We start from the raw sequence: 18,715 nt of genomic DNA on the forward strand, positions 1-18,715 counted from the left end.
CTTAAGGTCCCGGATTAGGCCTATCAATTATAAACGACGCCAAGTAGCTTAGGCTCACAAAGCAGTTTTTTTCGGGCACTTAAATGTGGCAGTAAATTTGGCAGTGTTTTAAATTGTTTGACCAATTAAAAACGACATGACTCTGAACTGGGTACATGGAGCAGAAGTTTCTCGTAAAATTTAAAAGAGCCATTAATTTTTTTTTTTTTTTTGATAGATCAAGAAAACGACGTGACTAACTTAACTACATCAGAGCGAGAGTTTCTCGGATATTTCATAAAGAAAGTCACGACTGTTTTAATTCATGACTGCCGAAAATTCCCGACTGACAAAATAAGTTCTCAACCGACCGAACGTTTTCGATCGCTTAAATATTTCTCCACCGAATTCTTGACTTAATCGAGTCATTTTTTTGGCCACTGCCCGCTGTTTCAAGCATTCATCGTCATTTTATCAAAGGTGGGTTTTCATCTCACTCGGCTGGAATGACATTCTACTTTATTTGTCTTACCGCCCTTTCTGCGATAAATAGAATATACATTTAAAGGAACCCCTCATTATGTAAGTTGCTTTCTTCTAACTATGCTTTTATTGAAGTTATAACATCTTGATGAGCCACAGCGATAAGGAGTGAGGATCTTTCATATTGTACCCTTTGTAGAAAATACACGTATGTAGGACAAAGCAGTATAGTTTTTGACTGACCGCAATTTTCCACTTAAGGTCCCGGGTGAAGCCTACCAATTATAAACGAGGCCGGGTAACTTAGGTTCGCAGAGCAGGAGTTTCTCGGGCACTTAAATGTGGCAGTAAATTTGGCAGTGTTTAAAATTGTTCGACCAATTAAAAACGACATGACTCTGAACTGGGTATATAGAACAGACGTTTCTCGTGAATTTTAAGAGAGCCATTAAAATTAATTAATTTTTTGACAGATCAAAACGACGTGACTAACTCAAGTACACTAGAGCAGGAATTTCTCGGACATTCGCTACAAATATTTCTCCACCGATTTTTCAACCTACGCAAGGTATTATTTGTTGACTGCTGCTCGCTGTTTCAAGCATCCATCGTCATTTATCAAAGGTGGGTTTTCATTTAGCTTGGCTGAAATAAATAGATCATATATTTACAGCAAACCCTCATTATGTAAGCGGTTTTCTTCTTACTATACTTTTATTGAAGTTATAACGTCAAGTTATACCCTTTGTAGCAAAATACCAGTATGCAGGACAAAGCAGGAAAGTTTTTGACTGACTGCATTTATACACTTAAGGTCCCGGATTGGGCCTATCAATTATAAACGACGCCAAGTAGCTTTTCATAGTACGTGGATACTACATGGATATAAATTTTAAACTGGAAAGCGTAGGGGTTGTATAGACAACTTATTTTTTATTAACAAATTTGTGTCTTTCGCTCTGTGTCAAATCTGGAAATGGTTATAGAAAGATAAAGCTCTCAATTTCGACCGAGATGCTTTCTTTACCGACACATTTTGCAATCCACCCAAGGCGGGTTCTTATTATTTATTTAGGAAGACTTTTTACTAGTCTTGTTTACCTTCGTTGCTTTAAGTTACAATGTAAATCATAATGTTAAAATACACAATTTATTCAAATTATGCTATTCAGAAAGACTTTAACCACTTTAACCCGGACTTTAGACCGGGCTTAATACGTCCACGATTACCAAATTCAAACTTTGGTACAAACAAAATTTGCCGGGACTTTTAGTGGAGCCAAAAAATTTTTTTTTCAACCTAGTGCGACCGTTACCTTATTTAGGTTAGCTTTATTTTGTTTTAGAAGACTTCCCGTACTCGTTATTTATGCTATTCTCTTATTCAACGAAAACATAGAGGAATGATTTACCAGCTTTGTATTATCATAATTTTATTTGTTTTCTTTTTGCCTCCCACCATATCAGGTGGTATTTTTAAAAGCCTTCTTATTTCACATTATAGACGTGCTAAGGACAAACTTCAGTCAGACTTCAAGTCTAAGGAGTTAACACCTCGGCCAAAATGGAACTCGGTCTGCAAAAATTAAGCAACTTTCTGCTTATCATGACGATCGTTGCCTCTTTCTTTCATTCTGCAAAAGGTAAGCGTTCTTTAGTTTTCCCTTCTTAGAATCATCTTCGTTTTTCTAGACAATTTTGGGCGAAATGCAAAATTTTATCAAGGCAGCTGGAAAGGCGTCGTTTTAAATAGCTACTAAAAACACCTTTAATTATCTTCTTTTAACTAAGGTCGCAGTGAGGGTTCTTTCGAGGGAGCATCTTTTATCAACTTCAAGAAAGACGAGTTTTCATATCTAAACATCACCAGTATCGGTTCAGATCTTATCACGGACAGCAGCGAATGTGGGTTTGCCTGTCTAGAAATCCCAACGTGTTTCTCTTACAACCTGGCTGCATTTGCTGATATCAGCGAAAAACTGCTGTGTGAACTGCTTCCATCTGACAAGTACAACAACTCAGACAAGTTTATCGTCAGCCCACTGTTTCATCACTACAGTATCCCGGTAAGTACCTTATTCTTACTAATATTGGCGCCTACTTAATTTCGCGAAAGTTCGATGTTTTTCGCGATTGCAAGAAAAACAAGAGCAAAAATTGTATTAAATTTGGCGATTTTGTCAGTTTTTTTTTATGAAGCAGTCGTCAAAGACTGAGGAACAACTGGAAGTGTACAAAGTTCTGGTTTAATGTCACTACAAGAAGCCTGCAAACGAAAACTTTGGTGACTGTACTTAAAAGGTTTTGGCCAATTTACTAGAGCGAAACAGTAATCAGAGGAAGGGTTCTAGTCAAAATCAAGACGGAAAAATATTTTCAAGAGTGACTAGTTGCAGTTCTAAACATTTTTCCCTTCTGACATATAATATGGTAACAGTTTTCGCGTGTTTAAATTTTGCGCAATGTTTTCTTCGCGCCTACTAATATAAATTTCGCGATTTTTTGAACTCGCTAAAATCTCGAAAATTAGTAAGAATAAGGTAACTTGACTTTCTAAACCCGCATTATATATACAACAAGTAACAACCTACATTAAGCAAGCTGGTGGTGATATATATAGTTTATTATTGGCCGTTGTTAACCCTCGGACGTACAAGCAAACTCAGGCCCCCACCATCGTACAAGGGGGGGGGGGGGGTCGATGGAACCCCTCCCGAGAGTTTTCGTTATATTAAGGCGTAGCGAAATTATTTTGCACTGAGAAGAAAGCCCTTAGTTTACTCTACAAGATGACATGATTTTAATTGGCTATGACGTCATTAGAGCCGCCATCTTGGATCCGCCATCTTGGATTTCAACATTTACCTAGAAAGTCACAAAATAACAGAAATTGATGGAAAATAAAGCCAGAATGCTTATGGAATGTAAAAATAAACAAATCTTGCACTTCATTTTAAAAAAAAAAAACTTGAAAAATAAAGAAAAATGTCAAAAATGACGCTTTAAGGCAAGACCTGCTTGTATTTGTGACGTTGTCATGGCAATGTCAAATATCATGGACACATGGTTGACATATCAAAATTTCCGCAAAGGATGAATGAACAGCTACTGAAAGATTCAGCATTGTAGAGTAAATCCCTTTTTCAAATTTTGGAAAAAAACCTTATGGGGGTGCAATTCATCCCCCCCACCCCTTGTACGTCCGAGGGTTAAGGGCACTTGGGAGAAAATATATAAACATGCTGGGCAAAGAAGACGTAAACGCCGAGAAGACGATATCCTCTGAACACATTTTTAAGATAGAAATTTGTTTCTAAATTAGGATGTGCGTTTGTGTTCATTTTTCCCTTTGACGATATTGATTTTGTTGACACTGCCAGTGTAGCACTGAACTTCACAACCTAGTTGCATATTGGAGGCTCATCGCCTTTTTGTTTCAAATTCAGTTCTAGAGCGCAGCGGCACTATTCCCTGAAGGTTCGAGTGTCAAATTATGCTGCTCCGTCCTAACTTCTCGTTTTGTCTTTCAGTCCCCGTGTAGCAGTTGGCCTTGCAAGAACAATGGAACGTGTATATCACAGGAAGAAAAGAAAAGTTATGCGTGCCATTGTGTGAAGGGATTCACAGGGAAACATTGCCAAACAGGTAATGAAGTTTTCCGCTGTCATAGTTAATATTATGCAGAAATGATGAGTATCGAAGGAAACTTAATGCCATGGTAAAAGTTTAAAACAACGGAATCGTGCCCATCGAGATAAGTCGGTCAAAAAAAACTTCTGAACCAAATAAGATGTCTTTTCAAATAGGCGTAAAACAAAATAAGAAAAATGCCATGCAAAACTGTACAAAGTGGTCGGATCAAATTCATACTTACGTACTGTTTAGTGCAGCTTGACACGTCTTACCATTGCAAAGTACAATTTAATTGCAGAAAAGATCTCGAGGAATATTGATCACGTTATATGGCTGTTCCGTACTACATAAGGAGCCTGAACTGGTAGAATTGAAACTGCATGGGATTTAGGCAAAGTTTCACTGGAAAAGTAGGATTTGGGTCACTGGAACTGGGAATCACAAACAAACATTAATGTAACTGGGACTGGGATTTGGGAGCATTAATTTTGGGACAATAATAGGTAGGCAAATGGGATGTAAAAACGATGTAAAAAGTGGTTCTTCTGCGCTCTAAGCCTTTGCCCCGTGTAAAATAAGGGCGAATTTATCATTTAATTTACAATCTTCACTTTTACTCCGGCTTTTGCAAAGCAAAATCTGACCAATTTTCAACTGTTTTGAAATGTACTTAATTAAAGAAATGTCTTTTAACAAGGCTTTATTTTGCCTTATTATGACAAATGACCCGTGTCTTATCCTATAGCTATCCAAAAGGACTGTGCCGAGTTGTACAAATCTGGAAAACAGAACAGTGGTGTTTTTACGATCAACCTCGATGGTTCAAATGCCTTTGATGTGTTTTGCGACCAGACAACAGACGGTGGTGGGTGGTCAGTTTTCCAGAAGAGACAGGACGGCTCGGTCGATTTTTACCGCGGATGGGATGACTACAAACGAGGCTTTGGTAATCTCAGTGGTGAATTTTGGCTAGGGCTAGAAAAGATACACCGTCTGACCAGCAGTGGACAATACAAGCTACGTGTTGACCTTGAAGACTTTGCAGGAAATACTGCTTACGCTGAGTACGATTCGTTTGGGGTTGCGAGTGACGGGGATAAGTACCAGCTGAGCGTGGGAAACTACTCAGGTTAGGGTTTGGTTAATACGCTCGTTGGTTTTTATTTATCTCACATGATCGCAATAACCTGCAAAACTTGACTCTTCGTATATAAAAATGCTATTTTTTTCTTACTCGCCATTGATGAAAAGTGGTTATTCATTGCATTCACCAAATTACATTCTTTCAGGGAGAATTTAAAGGTCAATTTGTCTTTGCGGAAGTTTGTTATGAACAAACGAATCTTAAAGTTATATATCAGTAATTACTAAGCTACGTTTGTTTGCTGTCTGTTTTGGCTATTACATGTATTTTTCTTTTAGTTTCGTACCCCATTGTGGTAGAAAAATACTACATTTTATATTCAGGTTTCTGCTTTATTTGGTTTAGGAACCGCTGGAGATTCGCTGGCTAATCATAATGGTCTTCCATTCACAACAAAAGATCAGGATAACGACAAGAGGTCCGACAGTAACTGTGCTGTGGAATTTATAGGAGCCTGGTGGTACAATGATTGTTACTACAGCAACCTGAATGGTCCCTATCATCATGGAAAATACACGGGTACTGACAGTGCTAATTGGCATGAATGGAAAAAAAACTATGATGCAGCTAAAAGAGCTGAAATGAAAATCAGACCAGTTATTTTCTAAAGGCCTGTAATTTTGGCTTTCTTATTTTCGTATTAACCATATCAAGATAAATTCATCTTTATTTGTTTTCGTTAGTGCATTTATGATAGTTCCATGGTTGATAAAATGAGAAACTTTGACGAATCACAACTGTGGAAATTAAATAATTTGAAAGAAATTTCAACGAAACGTACTGTGTGCATACGCGTATTTAGATCAAAACTGTTTTATATTTGTAAAACGGTTTTTTACGTGCTTGTTATCTCTATTGAGCTGTACATAAAACTACGTATTAGTTGTTACCTTCACCAATCAGAGCCAATATTTGTTTCTGAAAACAGTTTTGGCTTGCGCATATTTCCCCTGCCACAGATAAGGCCGATAACACGTTTACTTCGTGTTCTGATTACTTAATTTTTGCGTTATTTGTGATAACTGTAATTCCTCAGTTGCGATTATTTTGGTTTTCGTTAAAAGACAGCCATCAGAAATCCGCGCTGCTTTATACTAATCATGCTTATAAATGCCGGACGTATGATTTTAAAGACTGAAGGAGTGATCGGTGAGCGAAAAGTGCCGAAAGATAGTTTCTTCTATTTTCCTTTGATTGAATCTTTAGCTTTTCTTTTTTTTTCCCTGAGTAAAGTGCTTGGTAGCCGGGTAGTTTTGTAGGGGCTCTTAGTTTGAGTTATCGCGGTACATTTTAAATGGCATCTATGTAGTTTAGGTGTTCGACCAAGGTAATGTATTAGCTAACAACCTTCAGTGCGAACCAGAAATACATAATACATAGATAGATACTAATCATCTACCCGTAGAAGCTGCAGAGAAGCAACCGTCTAAGTAACCTAACTATAAAATAGAGGGACCCCCCTGTCCCTAGGAATGCAGATATACGTCACTAAGCTGTGGATAGGTTAAAGCCTGGTTCTCATATGATCGTCCCGATCGTCTCTGTCGCTTCTGTCGCTTCAAAAAGTTTGCTTGCTCCAATCACCTCAGACTTTGCAAACGACAGAAGCGACAGAGACGATCGGGGCGATCATATGAGAACCAGCATGAGTTTGGTATCTGTGTTCTGGGTACGACTTCGGAAATTTATTTTGATTGCATTGCCATGTTATAAAATGGAATTTGTTGCAAAACAAACGTTTTAACCAATCTGTCGGCATATGCGACTTCCTTAATTCACTATGCCGGAGAAGAATATCAAAATCATTCATAAAGCTATTCAAAAAGTAGTGAAGTGTTTACATTGTGAATGGCATTATATTCATTGTCGTGCATTTACTAATCTCACAGTCCGCTTATACCCAAGATAAAAGTAATTTAAAACTTAACAGCATAAAGTCAACATGAGAAAAAAATGGTGAGAGATTACTTCAAGATTAAGTAAATTTTTGCTATATCTTTTTATTTTTTTTTTCTAATGTTAACTAAACAGAGTAAGATGGTTTAAACGGGATATTATAACCCCTTAGAGCATTGTTTCAGGAAACTTTATAGACAGCTATCAATAATTTGATAACTGTAATTATATAGCTGTCAGTAAATCCTATATTGTCAGCGCAGCTATTTTTCCTTAATTTCTGAGAACTGTCCAATTTGGGATTAAATTTGGATAGTTTCGAATAGGACTTTCAGGTAAAATGCACAAACTGTCCAATTTAAGAAAAATTGGACAGTTTTGTCTCAGCCAATCAAATCGAAGGAAAAGCGACATGTGACGGATATCAGCCAATTAGCATTAAGCATAGCGTCAGCCTGGTAAAACTTGTCGCATTGTTAGTCGACAATGGCGGAATTTTTAAGGCAAGTTTGCTACGTTTTTCCATTCCTTTTGAGCTTTCCAGCAATAGTAACAACAAAGAGAAAATTTCTACGTTGTCAGAGGAGGAGCTAGCTACACTAAGAAGCAAAAACTAAGAGCAAAACGCCTTTAATAGTACAAAACTTGGGTGAACGTAAGTGCAGCGAAGGGAAGCAAGAAATCTGTCAGATACTCATCGCCACGAGCTAGATGCAATTCTTTGTCGTTTTTAATTATGCTGAAATTCGAAAAAGAAAACACGGCCATGAAGTATGAACGAAATAGTGGAAAGGAGTATGTCAGATTCAAGAAGTTGTAAAGCTCTTCGGACACTTTGTTTACGACTTTCGTTGATTGATGCAGTGTTTTCACTCACTTTGTAGCAAGCTTCGCAAACTCAGGTGAATAAAATTGCACTGTTTTGTTTAAGTTATATTCGTGAAGACAATGCTTTGAGTGAGTTGCATGTGCTGTGTTATTAAGGAGGCAAGCGTGGCCGAGTGGTTTATGGCGCTTGTGTTGTAATCTGGAGGTCCCCGCTTCAAGACCTTCCCTTGCTACTTACTGGATTTGTTTCTCGGTTGTCCCGAGTTCAAATCCTCGACCATGCTTTGTATATAGCCAACTGGTCTGCCTCCTGCCAGTTGGAATTTTTAACCTTGTTATGTTTATTTAACATTATTTGTTTCCTCTGTTTCAGTGGCATGCCTGTAAACTAGCTATCTCGTTGAGATATGAAGCTAAGTGCATGACCACTATAAACATATATTTATTTTTATTTTTTATTTTTTTTATGCCTACTATTGTTGAATGTTTTTTCCCGCTCTGGACATATAAAAAAGTTTATTATTTACGCTGGATTGACTGACTGCAAGCTATATAATTAATATGTAACCGGACTACATGCTTGTCCAATTTGGAAATAATTAGATTCAAAAAATTCCTCTGACAGCCAAATTGGACTCGGCTTACGGCCTCGTCCAATTTTGGCTGCCCTCGGAATTTTTTTCATCAAATTATTTCCAAATTGGACAGCATGTAGTCCAATTACGTATACTAATTTGACATTATATTCACCTTAACCCTTGTTTAAAAGTTACTTAAAGTAGCTAACTATGGCATAATTATTAGAAGAATCTTTAAAGTTAATATGGGTAACGTTTTGCTTTTAGTTTCCGCTTCTCCTTTTTTGATTTTAAAAATGTCATAACTACGTATACCATAGGTCAGCTTAAGTTAGTTAGTGTAACGGGATATTATAAGCTCTTACATTATAGGTGATACTGGAAACTTAGTGTGCAGCTATCAATAAACAACTTTTCCAGTACATTGGTTGTTTGTCTTGTGTTGTACTTTTGTAAACAAACTATTGAGCAAAAGCAGTCGAACGGCGAGTAAATTATTTTAACACCTTTAAGGCGTAAATCAATAAAGTGGGATCAGAATGGATTGTGACGTATTCAATTTGTCAAATGAGGCCGAATGTCGCGGAAAATGATCCTCTAGTATACCTACCCCTATATCAACACGAGATACCCTGGTTTAAGGTCGTCTTTTGTCTGCCAGTATCAACATGGTGATTGTTTTATGGGGTTTCATTTTAAAAAAAGGGGGCAGTTATTTTGAAACCCCGTGTACTGCACTATAATTTTGATATCTAGAGTCCCTATTCTTACTGTCAAAGGTTATATGAAATAAGCAGAATTCACACACAGTGAAAGACCCTTTTGCTCTCAACCGATGTGTGTTACTGAAGCTTAACACTTCCTTGAAGGTGATGTTGGTAGGGCATTGTCAAAGATAGACCTTTAAAAAAGCTTTGCCGCGACGTTTTAAACATTTCTGATGTATAAAAAAAAACTTCTAAATTGAGGGGAACTCTGAATAATAGTTTTCTAAGATAGAAAAGCATGAGAAAACAAAAATGGGCATTTTTGCCAGGAGCTCCGTCTGTGACATAGCCCCTTCAAATGGACACGCCGATGCAACCAGATCTATTCCAGTCACATACTACTAACAAACCCTCCATCAGGTTGGTGTTTGTGCGAGCGGAATATGAATTGAAAATTATTTACTGATAAATTTAGATGAAAACCATCATCGTCAAAGTTTGTCAGCGATTTCTCACAAATTACCCAATTGAATTTTCACCACTTTTCGATTTTCGTTTTTCGGTGACGTCCGACAATTTCTTGTGTCTTACTTAAGATGCCTTGTGTTGCGTTACAAGTCATGTAATTTTCATGGTGCGTACTCTCGTCGTCTTTAACTCTCGACCAATCAACGCGCGAGAATACCTGGTAACGTTTGAATTTCTTGTTAATTATCGCTGTTTTTTAATGCGATAATTTTATAGTTTTTATAACATCCTTTTGGCTAAAAATCAAGCAGCATCAATTTAAATTTTGGGTTTTGTTAATAAATCAATTCCTCTTTCCACGTTATGGAGTTGGCGGTTAAATACATGGAAACATCGCACGAACATAGCACAGACATCAATGTTGCTCCGTAGTTATATTCATGACATCTGGGAAGATACAATTACATCACTTCTGGTCATGGGCGGTTTTCTGACCTTGGTAAATGTCCACCCCATACATACATTGTTTATACGTATTTTGCAATACAAACACAATGAACGAGATGTTGAAAGGCTTTAAATGCCCAGGGGGAGGGGGGGGGGGCGGTACTCCGGATTGTAAATGACGGGGATGATCGAATGGAGGCAAAATTCAGGACCCAAAAAAATCCCTAAGTCTTCCGACATTACCCCAAAAAATCCCTGGACCAAAAATAACCCCCCAAAAAATCCCTTGTCAAATTACCCCTAAATTGCCAGGAGAGGCAATAATATAACACAGAGAAAACCATAAAAAAAATTGAACTCTCGTGTTTGTTTATTCATCACATCACTAAATACGCTAAGGCCGCGCCAAGTCACTTAAATTAAAATCCCCTATTTAAATCAAGTCACCCACCCTGGGTTTAAATGCAGGGCTGATCAAACAGCTAGGGACTAATTTTATTAATTTATTTTGGCCCAATATTTCGGTTGAACAAAACCAACCAACCTTCATCAGGGGCATACAATGCTAAGACTGATGTTGAAAGGATGTTGAATTAGTTTTTCATTAAAGACTTAATTACTTCACTCGTGGATGTGAAATGGGAACGTGACTGGTTTTCAGCTTAGGATTATCAGCTAATATAATGAAAGTAAAACATAAGTTAAAAGTCTTATGGCCATAAAAAATTCTGCTCGGTTCAAAAAGAAAACACCACGTGGTCTTCCCCTTTAATGACCTCTGGGTAGAAACATCGACAGACACGTGCAAACACTTTGCCCATGAAAATAATCAACTACCATTGGTTTATAAATAGATCTACGAAACTCACAAAAACTCCCCATTTGGCATTAAGTTGAATATATCATCAAACGCATTTAAGCAAATCAGTTCATTTGGTCTAATCCTAGCATACAATAGAAATTTTAATGTAAGTTATTATAATTCAGGCTCCCATCATATCTCTGTTGATCATATTTTTTATTGCCTGTGTGTGTTCTTTTGAAGTGGAAGGAAACATCGCCCATCGCAGGTTTAAACTGGTTTCAGGACAGCTTTTAATTTTGTTTGTTAAACAAATAAACATCACATAGGGACGTATTTGTACGTCACTAGGTTCTTATAAGTCAATTTAAAACAAACACTGTTCGATCACACGGCGATTTCCTTGAAACGGCTTAACACTAACAGATATTTATTGTATGGCTAGGGCTTGTTAAGATATAACGGGTGATGTGATTTTCTAATAACCGGGTCCGATTCTACCGTAATACCCGGGAGCTTTTTGAGCTGACTGGCTTGCAAAACACAAGAAACTTACGCGGCAAAGATTAACACATAATCGCTCGAATCCGTAGTGGAATTAATCACCCTAACTAATTCATTCACAGACCTTGCCTCACTCGGACCGCATTAGACAGACCTCGGGCGATATTCTCCCCATACACTCGATAACAAAAGGTGAATACCATGTTCTTATTTTTCAGTCAATAAATGGGAATGACATAAATATTCTGGCTAGGTACTGACATTATACTACTTATACTTCTTTTACGATAATCACCGTTTCATTACACAAAAAAATTACTTTCTTGACTAATTTCCTCTATCCCCTGTGGAGAATAGACCCGTTGAACGATACCATGACATTTTCTTCGTTGGCGAGCGAATCTGAGAGAACCAAATATTTGAACAGAAAATACAACAATTTTATGCTGCAACTTATTTGTTATTGAAGCTATTTTGCTGAGGTCTATGCCGAAACTTGCACACCTTTTACGTCTGTTATTGAAAACGCCCCCTCGCGTTCGTTGCTGATATAAAGAGAAGCTATACTTTCGCAGCAGTTTTAATTTCTAAGAAGCGGTAATCACTTCAAAATATCAAGCCATGGTGTTTTCAGTGAAGGAAGGCGTGTTCTTGTTGGTTTGCTTATGCTTGATGCATGAAGGGGCGAAAGGTATGTACACTTTCCTGTTTCCTATCTAACCACAGTATATGCGTAATGCAATAATTGTACAAAGCTCGAGACAAAATATGATGCGCGTATTTTAGAGATATTATTTTATCGGTTAGAACAAACACCCGCTAACAAAGCTACTTTCTCAAAGTCTTTCGACGCGACTTGGTGCAAGTCTAGATATAAATTTGTACAATAATTCTACATTCATTTGATATTTTTTTGCATTCAGAGCAGTTCAAATTTTACCTATTCAACTAACAACTTGTTTGTTCGTCTCGTTAAGCTAATTTCGAAACCGATAATTTTTTTTTAGATAGCAATGGTGTTTTTAGTCTATTGTCTCTCGTGCGCGTTAACCCAACAAAACCGAAAGCTACGCAGGCTAGAAACAAGGTTATTGCAAACATTTTCGTACATTGATTTTAGCACTGTTTGTGCAAACATCCTGATTTTCAACGGTGACTGCTTCGATAATTGTTTCATTTCGCACGACCAGAAAAAAACGGTCTGTAACTAAATGGAAGTTGACGTCTCCAACTCGCGTCGCGAACTCGCGTCTTGCTTTGATTCAAAGACTACCACATATTTACTGAAAAACATAACTTGGATATGTCTTTTATGCACAAAAAGAAGCTCCAAGAGGATACTAAAATCCGTTTTAAGAATTTAGAACAAATAATTGACTTTAAAATAAACCATGTGTGTTGTGTTATCCTTGCCAAATTTGTTGAAATTGCAAAATAGAAAAAAAAAGAGAAATTTCAAATACGCCAAAAACAAAAGCGCGCAGCGTAACAATTCAGTTTTTGTAATAGCCATTTTATTTTCGACAACTAGCTAGTCATATCTAAATTTCTGGTTATGATTAACTACAGGCCAGGAAAAAATGCTCTTCGATTTGGTATTCACTTCACGTTAGCATGCGTTTAAACCTGTTTTGTGCCATCAAAGAGATCAGTGACCCGAACAATCTATCTTGCCAATGTTACGCAAGGCACCTGATAATTTATGTTTGTGCATCCCGAAAAATTTGACGTCTGCTATTTGCCATGTTTATTGAAAGACCACGTGATTACGAGTGACGTAACATATATCATGACATCTCCCCTCTAAGCAAATACATGTATGAGGAGTAATAAACATGCTATTAAAATATCAACATTGTCCACAGTTCATTGTCCAAGACCTTATGTCAAAAGTCATTTTAAAACAAGTGTTCTCAGCTGATAACAACAACTCAGCAAGTCAGCATAGCAACATGCAATATACAAAAACTAATAGTATATAAAGTCATCTTGTCTTGGTGCTCGAATAGTACGGCCATATCTTGTTCTGACTACTTCAGGTGTCTTGATGATGGTTCTGTCACTTCCTCTGCTCTGCGTGTTCCCTCTGTCACCTTTCGGACTTGTGACTTCCGGTGTCTTGATGATGTCTCTCCTGTTTCGTCTGTAGAGAGTTCCATTGCTTTTCACAATTACTGATCGAGGGGTGTGAGCAAGTTTTGTAACCGTAGCAGGTTTCCAGCCATTCTTTGCTTTCATTTGAACAGTGTCACCAGTTGTGACAGGAGGTAATGGCTTTGCTCCTCTGTCAAAGAACAGCTTCTGTGATTTCTGTTGAGCTAAGAGCTGGGACTTAGCATCGGTTGGGATTCTTGCATTCAGCAACTGTGTAGCAGTTGGAAGTTTGGTTTTCAGCCTTCTGTTAAGGAAAATTTGAGCTGGAGAGTAGCTCAGTCCAGTGATTGGAGTATTTCTGTTTTCCAGCAAGGCAATGTATGGGTCGGTACCATCTTCATTAGCTTTCTTTAGTACAGATTTGGCTGTTCCAACGGCTTTTTCTACTTGTCCATTTGCTTGTGGGTGCTTGGGACTTGTAGTTGTGTGTTTAAATTCCCATGAATTTGCAAACTGTTTGAATTTCCGGCTTGAGAACTGGGGACCGTTGTCGGAAATGACCTCATCAGGTATCCCATAGCGTGCAAAGGTGGATTTAAGTTGGGTGACGACTTCAGAACTTACGGTGCTGTCGCGCAGCAAGCCGATTTCTACCCATTTTGAGTAATATTCGACAGTTAAGAGATAGTCCTTTCCACCAAGGGTGAATAGATCGCAGGCGATCTTTTGCCAGGGCCTATCTGGAACTTCATGCTGTATCAGTGGCTCTTTGGTATTGTTCTTTCTATGCTTTAGGCATGAACTGCAATTTGCAATCACATCTGTAATCTGTGCATTCATGTTCGGCCAGTACAGGATGTCACGGGCTCTTCGCTTGCTCTTCTCAATTCCAAGGTGGCTTTCGTGAATTCTTTTAAGCATTTCGGGTCTCAGTCGTTCAGGAACAATCATCTTGTGACTTTTGAAGAGAATTCCCTCAGCTTCATGAATTTCCTCTTTGAAACTCCAGTATGGTTTTGCATCAGCAGGTACTTTATTCTTGTGGTCAGGCCATCCTTGTTTGGTCAGCTGTGCAACTGTCTGAAGAGATTGATCTGCCTTTGTTGCTTCTTGAAACTCTTTCAGTTTCTGCTCTGAAATTGGGAGATTAGCTACCAGGAGATGGATTTGCATTTCAATTTCAGCATCAGGTATCCCTTGATTAGTGTTAGTGGTCTCCAGGTGGGCTCTGGATAGTGCATCAGCAATGAACATCAGTTTTCCTGGAACGTACTTCACGTTTAGGTGGTAGTGCTGCAATCGAAGCAGTAGGCGTTGTATTCTGGGTGGTGCTTTGGCAATTGGTTTGGCAAATATTGCTTCTAGTGGCTTTCTACTATTCTAACGTTCGCATCCAAATACTATTGCCAGTGTTTCTTTTTCAATCTGTGCATATCCTTTCTGGCAGTCAGTCAGGGATTTTGATGCATATGCCACAGGCTGATTATCTTGAAGTAACACAGCTCCAAGTCCTGATTGGGATGCATCTACTGAAAGCTTCACAGGCTTGTTTACATCATAGTAGCTCAGTACTGGTTTTGAGGTTAGGACCTTCTTAATTTCATTAAGAGCTTTTTCTTGCTGCTCCTCCCAGTGCCATTGTACCTCTTGCTTGAGTAGGACTCTTAGCGGCTCAGTTAAGGCGCTCATGTTTGGGATGAACTTGCTTAGGTAAGTTACCATGCCTAGCAGGCGCTCCACATCCTTCTTGTTTTGCGGGGATGGCAAGTTAAGGATTGCCTCAATCTTTGATTCATCAGGTTTGATTCCATCTTTGGTAATCTTGTCACCAATGTACACAACTTCGGGAATCTTGATTTCACACTTTTGTTTCTTCAGCTTAACACCTTTCTCGCGGGCTCTCTCAAGCACATTTCTGAGTGCTTTGTCGTGGCACTCTTCATCTTTGCCCCATACAAGAACATCATCATAGATAACTTCTGCTCCTTCAATTCCTTCAAAGGCAAACTGCATTTTTTTCTGAAATACTTCATTCGAGGAATTCAGGCCAAATGGTAAGCGATTAAACTTGAAACGTCCAAATGGTGTGTTAAAGGTTGTGAGAAGGGAACTAGGGTGGTCTAGCTTAACATGCCAGAAGCCATCTTTGGCATCTAATTTGCTGAATACTTTTGCACCAGTTAACTTGCTAGTTATCTCAGTGGCTGTTGGGAGTTGGAAATGTTCTCTCTTCACTGCTCGGTTCAAATCTTTTGGATCAAGACATATTCTCAGATTTCCATCTGGCTTTTCCACTATCACAATGGAGTTAACCCATTCTGTTGGCTGATCAACTTTCTCTGTGGCACCCAACTGTTCCTTCGTTCTAATTCGTTCTTTAGCTTGGGTAGAAGGGTGAATGGAACCTTTCTAGGGGGGTGAATGACAGGCTTAACTTCTGGATTAATTTCAATATGGTGTTCCCCTTCAAGCTCTCCAAGGCCTTCAAATAGGTCATTAAATTCATCAAGGATAGAACTCTTAGTATTGACATCAGCTGTGTCAACAGTTCTGACAAACTTAATTAAGCTCAGTTCCTGACATGCTCTTAATCCGAGTAGGGGGGGTTGACCTTCAGCTTCAACAACAAAGAAATCAGAATCAATCTGTTTGTCTTTGTACTTACAAATCATTCTGGCCACTCCTAGCACAGGTATTACAGATCCACTGAAGCCAGTGAGTTTTGCTTTAGTTGTCTTCAGCTGCGGTGTTCCTTTGAGCGAGTTGAATACATCCGATGGAATTACATTTGCTTGTGCTCCAGTATCCAATTTAAACTCTACCATGTTGTTGTTCACTTGAAGAGATGCTTTCCATTCTTGCCCATGGTCATCTTTCTGGACTTGACCGATGAATAATTCTTCTAACTCCTCGTCTTCGACAATAGATTGAGCGGCTTGATCGCTTTCCACTAAATGAACATTCTTCGTGAGACACTGAGATGCGAAGTGGTTTCGATTCTTGCATTTGAGACAGATTTTTCCATAAGCTGGACATTTTCTCGGTGCATGAAGTGTTCCACATCACTTGCATGCCTTTTGGATTCCATTTTTTGTCTTCGACTGGTCATTTTTATCCTTTCTGTCCTTTGGCGGGAATTTACCACTCGGTGTAGCTTTCTTATCTACTTAATCTACACTTTTAGATTCTTCGGTTATCGATTTCGTTTGGCGTTTGGAAAACTCCGACGCTCTGCACATATCAATGGCTTTCTGAAGACTTAAATCGTTTTCTTGCAATAACTTTTCTCTCATAGTGTCGCAAAGTATTCCACAAACGATTCTATCTCGAATTAAGCTTTCACACAGTACGCCAAATTCGCACGTGCTTGCTTTGGTGCGCAGCTCGGTTACAAGTGAAAATATTAAAAGTGACAGGCCAAACACGACTCCCGCCGGTCGCTAAAAGTTAGCCTTCAGTCTGTTAATGGAGGATTTCACTCGCTCTCTGGAGCCGTTACAGCATTGATCAGATTTATGCCATTGTGTCTGCTAGCTAGCTCTCTGGCATATTCGTTTGGTTAGATTTATCGGCTCTTGTTTGTTGAAAGATTCTTAATTGCCTTCAAAAGAATGTTGTAGTCTGTAATGTTTATCAGATCAGTGGGTCTCTAACCGTCATCTTGTTTGAAGTGGCGGTTATCTTGCAGAATAACGTTTCGTTATTCCACGGTTGCGAGGGTCTAAGATCCAAGTATTTTTATGGCTACTACAGTCTCTAGGCATTGAGAGCGATGGTTTCTTTGAGTTAATGTTTAGCTCCCCTTAGTTTGAGTGGTTGTGATTTGAGTTCTTGTATGGGACTAAACTTTACCTCCATTATTTTTAACTGTCTTGTTGCGTTACTTGCATCCAACAAATAAATTCTATGGCAGATTGATTACTGCGTTTGAAGTTTCTAGGATGCTGCAACGATGTCTCCTGGCAAATGTTTTATCTTAAGCAAGACTCGAGTTTCGGTCCTTCAGTGGACCTCATCAGTTGCTCCTATGCTAAAGTCTCATCGAATGATTTGGAATCATTCTATTTGCCGTTTTTGTACTTGACTGCAGGATCGAAAATTCTGCTTTCTAATTGGCTCGTTTAACTGGACCAATTGTGTTAATGTTGTTCGATCCGTGCTTAAGTTGTGTTTGTTGAGAAGGCGATTTATCGCATTTTAGACCGTTAAAGGTCAGTTCTGATGCTAAATGGTGGTTCTTTCTTAGCCGTGCGTAAGTGGTGTCCCACATTATGAAGAAGGGCTTCATTTCGAATTTACTGCACAGCATGCGTTAGTCTTTAGCATAGATTTTTTCTTGCGATCAAAGATAATCTCGTGCAACGCAGCGGAACGGGGCTCTGTCAAAAAAAGGTCACAAGTGAAAATATTAAAAGTGACAGGCCAAACACGACTCCCGCCGGTCGCTAAAAGTTAGCCTTCAGTCTGTTAATGGAGGATTTCACTCGCTCTCTGGAGCCGTTACAGCATTGATCAGATTTATGCCATTGTGTCTGCTAGCTAGCTCTCTGGCATATTCGTTTGGTTAGATTTATCGGCTCTTGTTTGTTGAAAGATTCTTAATTGCCTTCAAAAGAATGTTGTAGTCTGTAATGTTTATCAGATCAGTGGGTCTCTAACCGTCATCTTGTTTGAAGTGGCGGTTATCTTGCAGAATAACGTTTCGTTATTCCACGGTTGCGAGGGTCTAAGATCCAAGTATTTTTATGGCTACTACAGTCTCTAGGCATTGAGAGCGATGGTTTCTTTGAGTTAATGTTTAGCTCCCCTTAGTTTGAGTGGTTGTGATTTGAGTTCTTGTATGGGACTAAACTTTACCTCCATTATTTTTAACTGTCTTGTTGCGTTACTTGCATCCAACAAATAAATTCTATGGCAGATTGATTACTGCGTTTGAAGTTTCTAGGATGCTGCAACGATGTCTCCTGGCAAATGTTTTATCTTAAGCAAGACTCGAGTTTCGGTCCTTCAGTGGACCTCATCAGTTGCTCCTATGCTAAAGTCTCATCGAATGATTTGGAATCATTCTATTTGCCGTTTTTGTACTTGACTGCAGGATCGAAAATTCTGCTTTCTAATTGGCTCGTTTAACTGGACCAATTGTGTTAATGTT

At 38.6% G+C, this 18,715-nt stretch overlaps 2 protein-coding genes across 2 annotated transcripts in view; both read left to right on the forward strand.

The window, feature by feature from the left end:
* Window positions 1–928: 928 nt before the first annotated feature.
* Window positions 929–6,739, forward strand: LOC144665295 (ficolin-2-like). The gene is made up of 6 exons (XM_078526518.1): window positions 929–1,086; window positions 1,967–2,105; window positions 2,254–2,528; window positions 3,993–4,107; window positions 4,841–5,224; window positions 5,585–6,739. The coding sequence occupies exons 2-6, from the start codon at window positions 2,027–2,029 to the stop codon at window positions 5,845–5,847; spliced, it is 1,116 nt and encodes a 371-aa protein (XP_078382644.1). The 5' UTR covers window positions 929–1,086; window positions 1,967–2,026; the 3' UTR covers window positions 5,848–6,739.
* Window positions 6,740–12,072: 5,333 nt separating this feature from the next.
* The window catches only part of LOC144665431 (uncharacterized), a 38,151-nt gene continuing 31,508 nt past the window's right edge, over window positions 12,073–18,715 (forward strand). Inside the window, exon 1 of the mRNA XM_078526685.1 lies at window positions 12,073–12,160. Coding sequence (XP_078382811.1) covers window positions 12,091–12,160 — 70 coding nt within the window. The 5' untranslated portion in view covers window positions 12,073–12,090. The remainder of the gene's footprint in view (window positions 12,161–18,715) is intronic.

This window comes from Oculina patagonica, chromosome 9 (genome assembly GCF_052425735.1).
Source record: "Oculina patagonica isolate OP01 chromosome 9, crgOcupat, whole genome shotgun sequence".
In the NCBI taxonomy this organism is placed as follows: Eukaryota; Metazoa; Cnidaria; class Anthozoa; order Scleractinia; family Oculinidae; genus Oculina; species Oculina patagonica.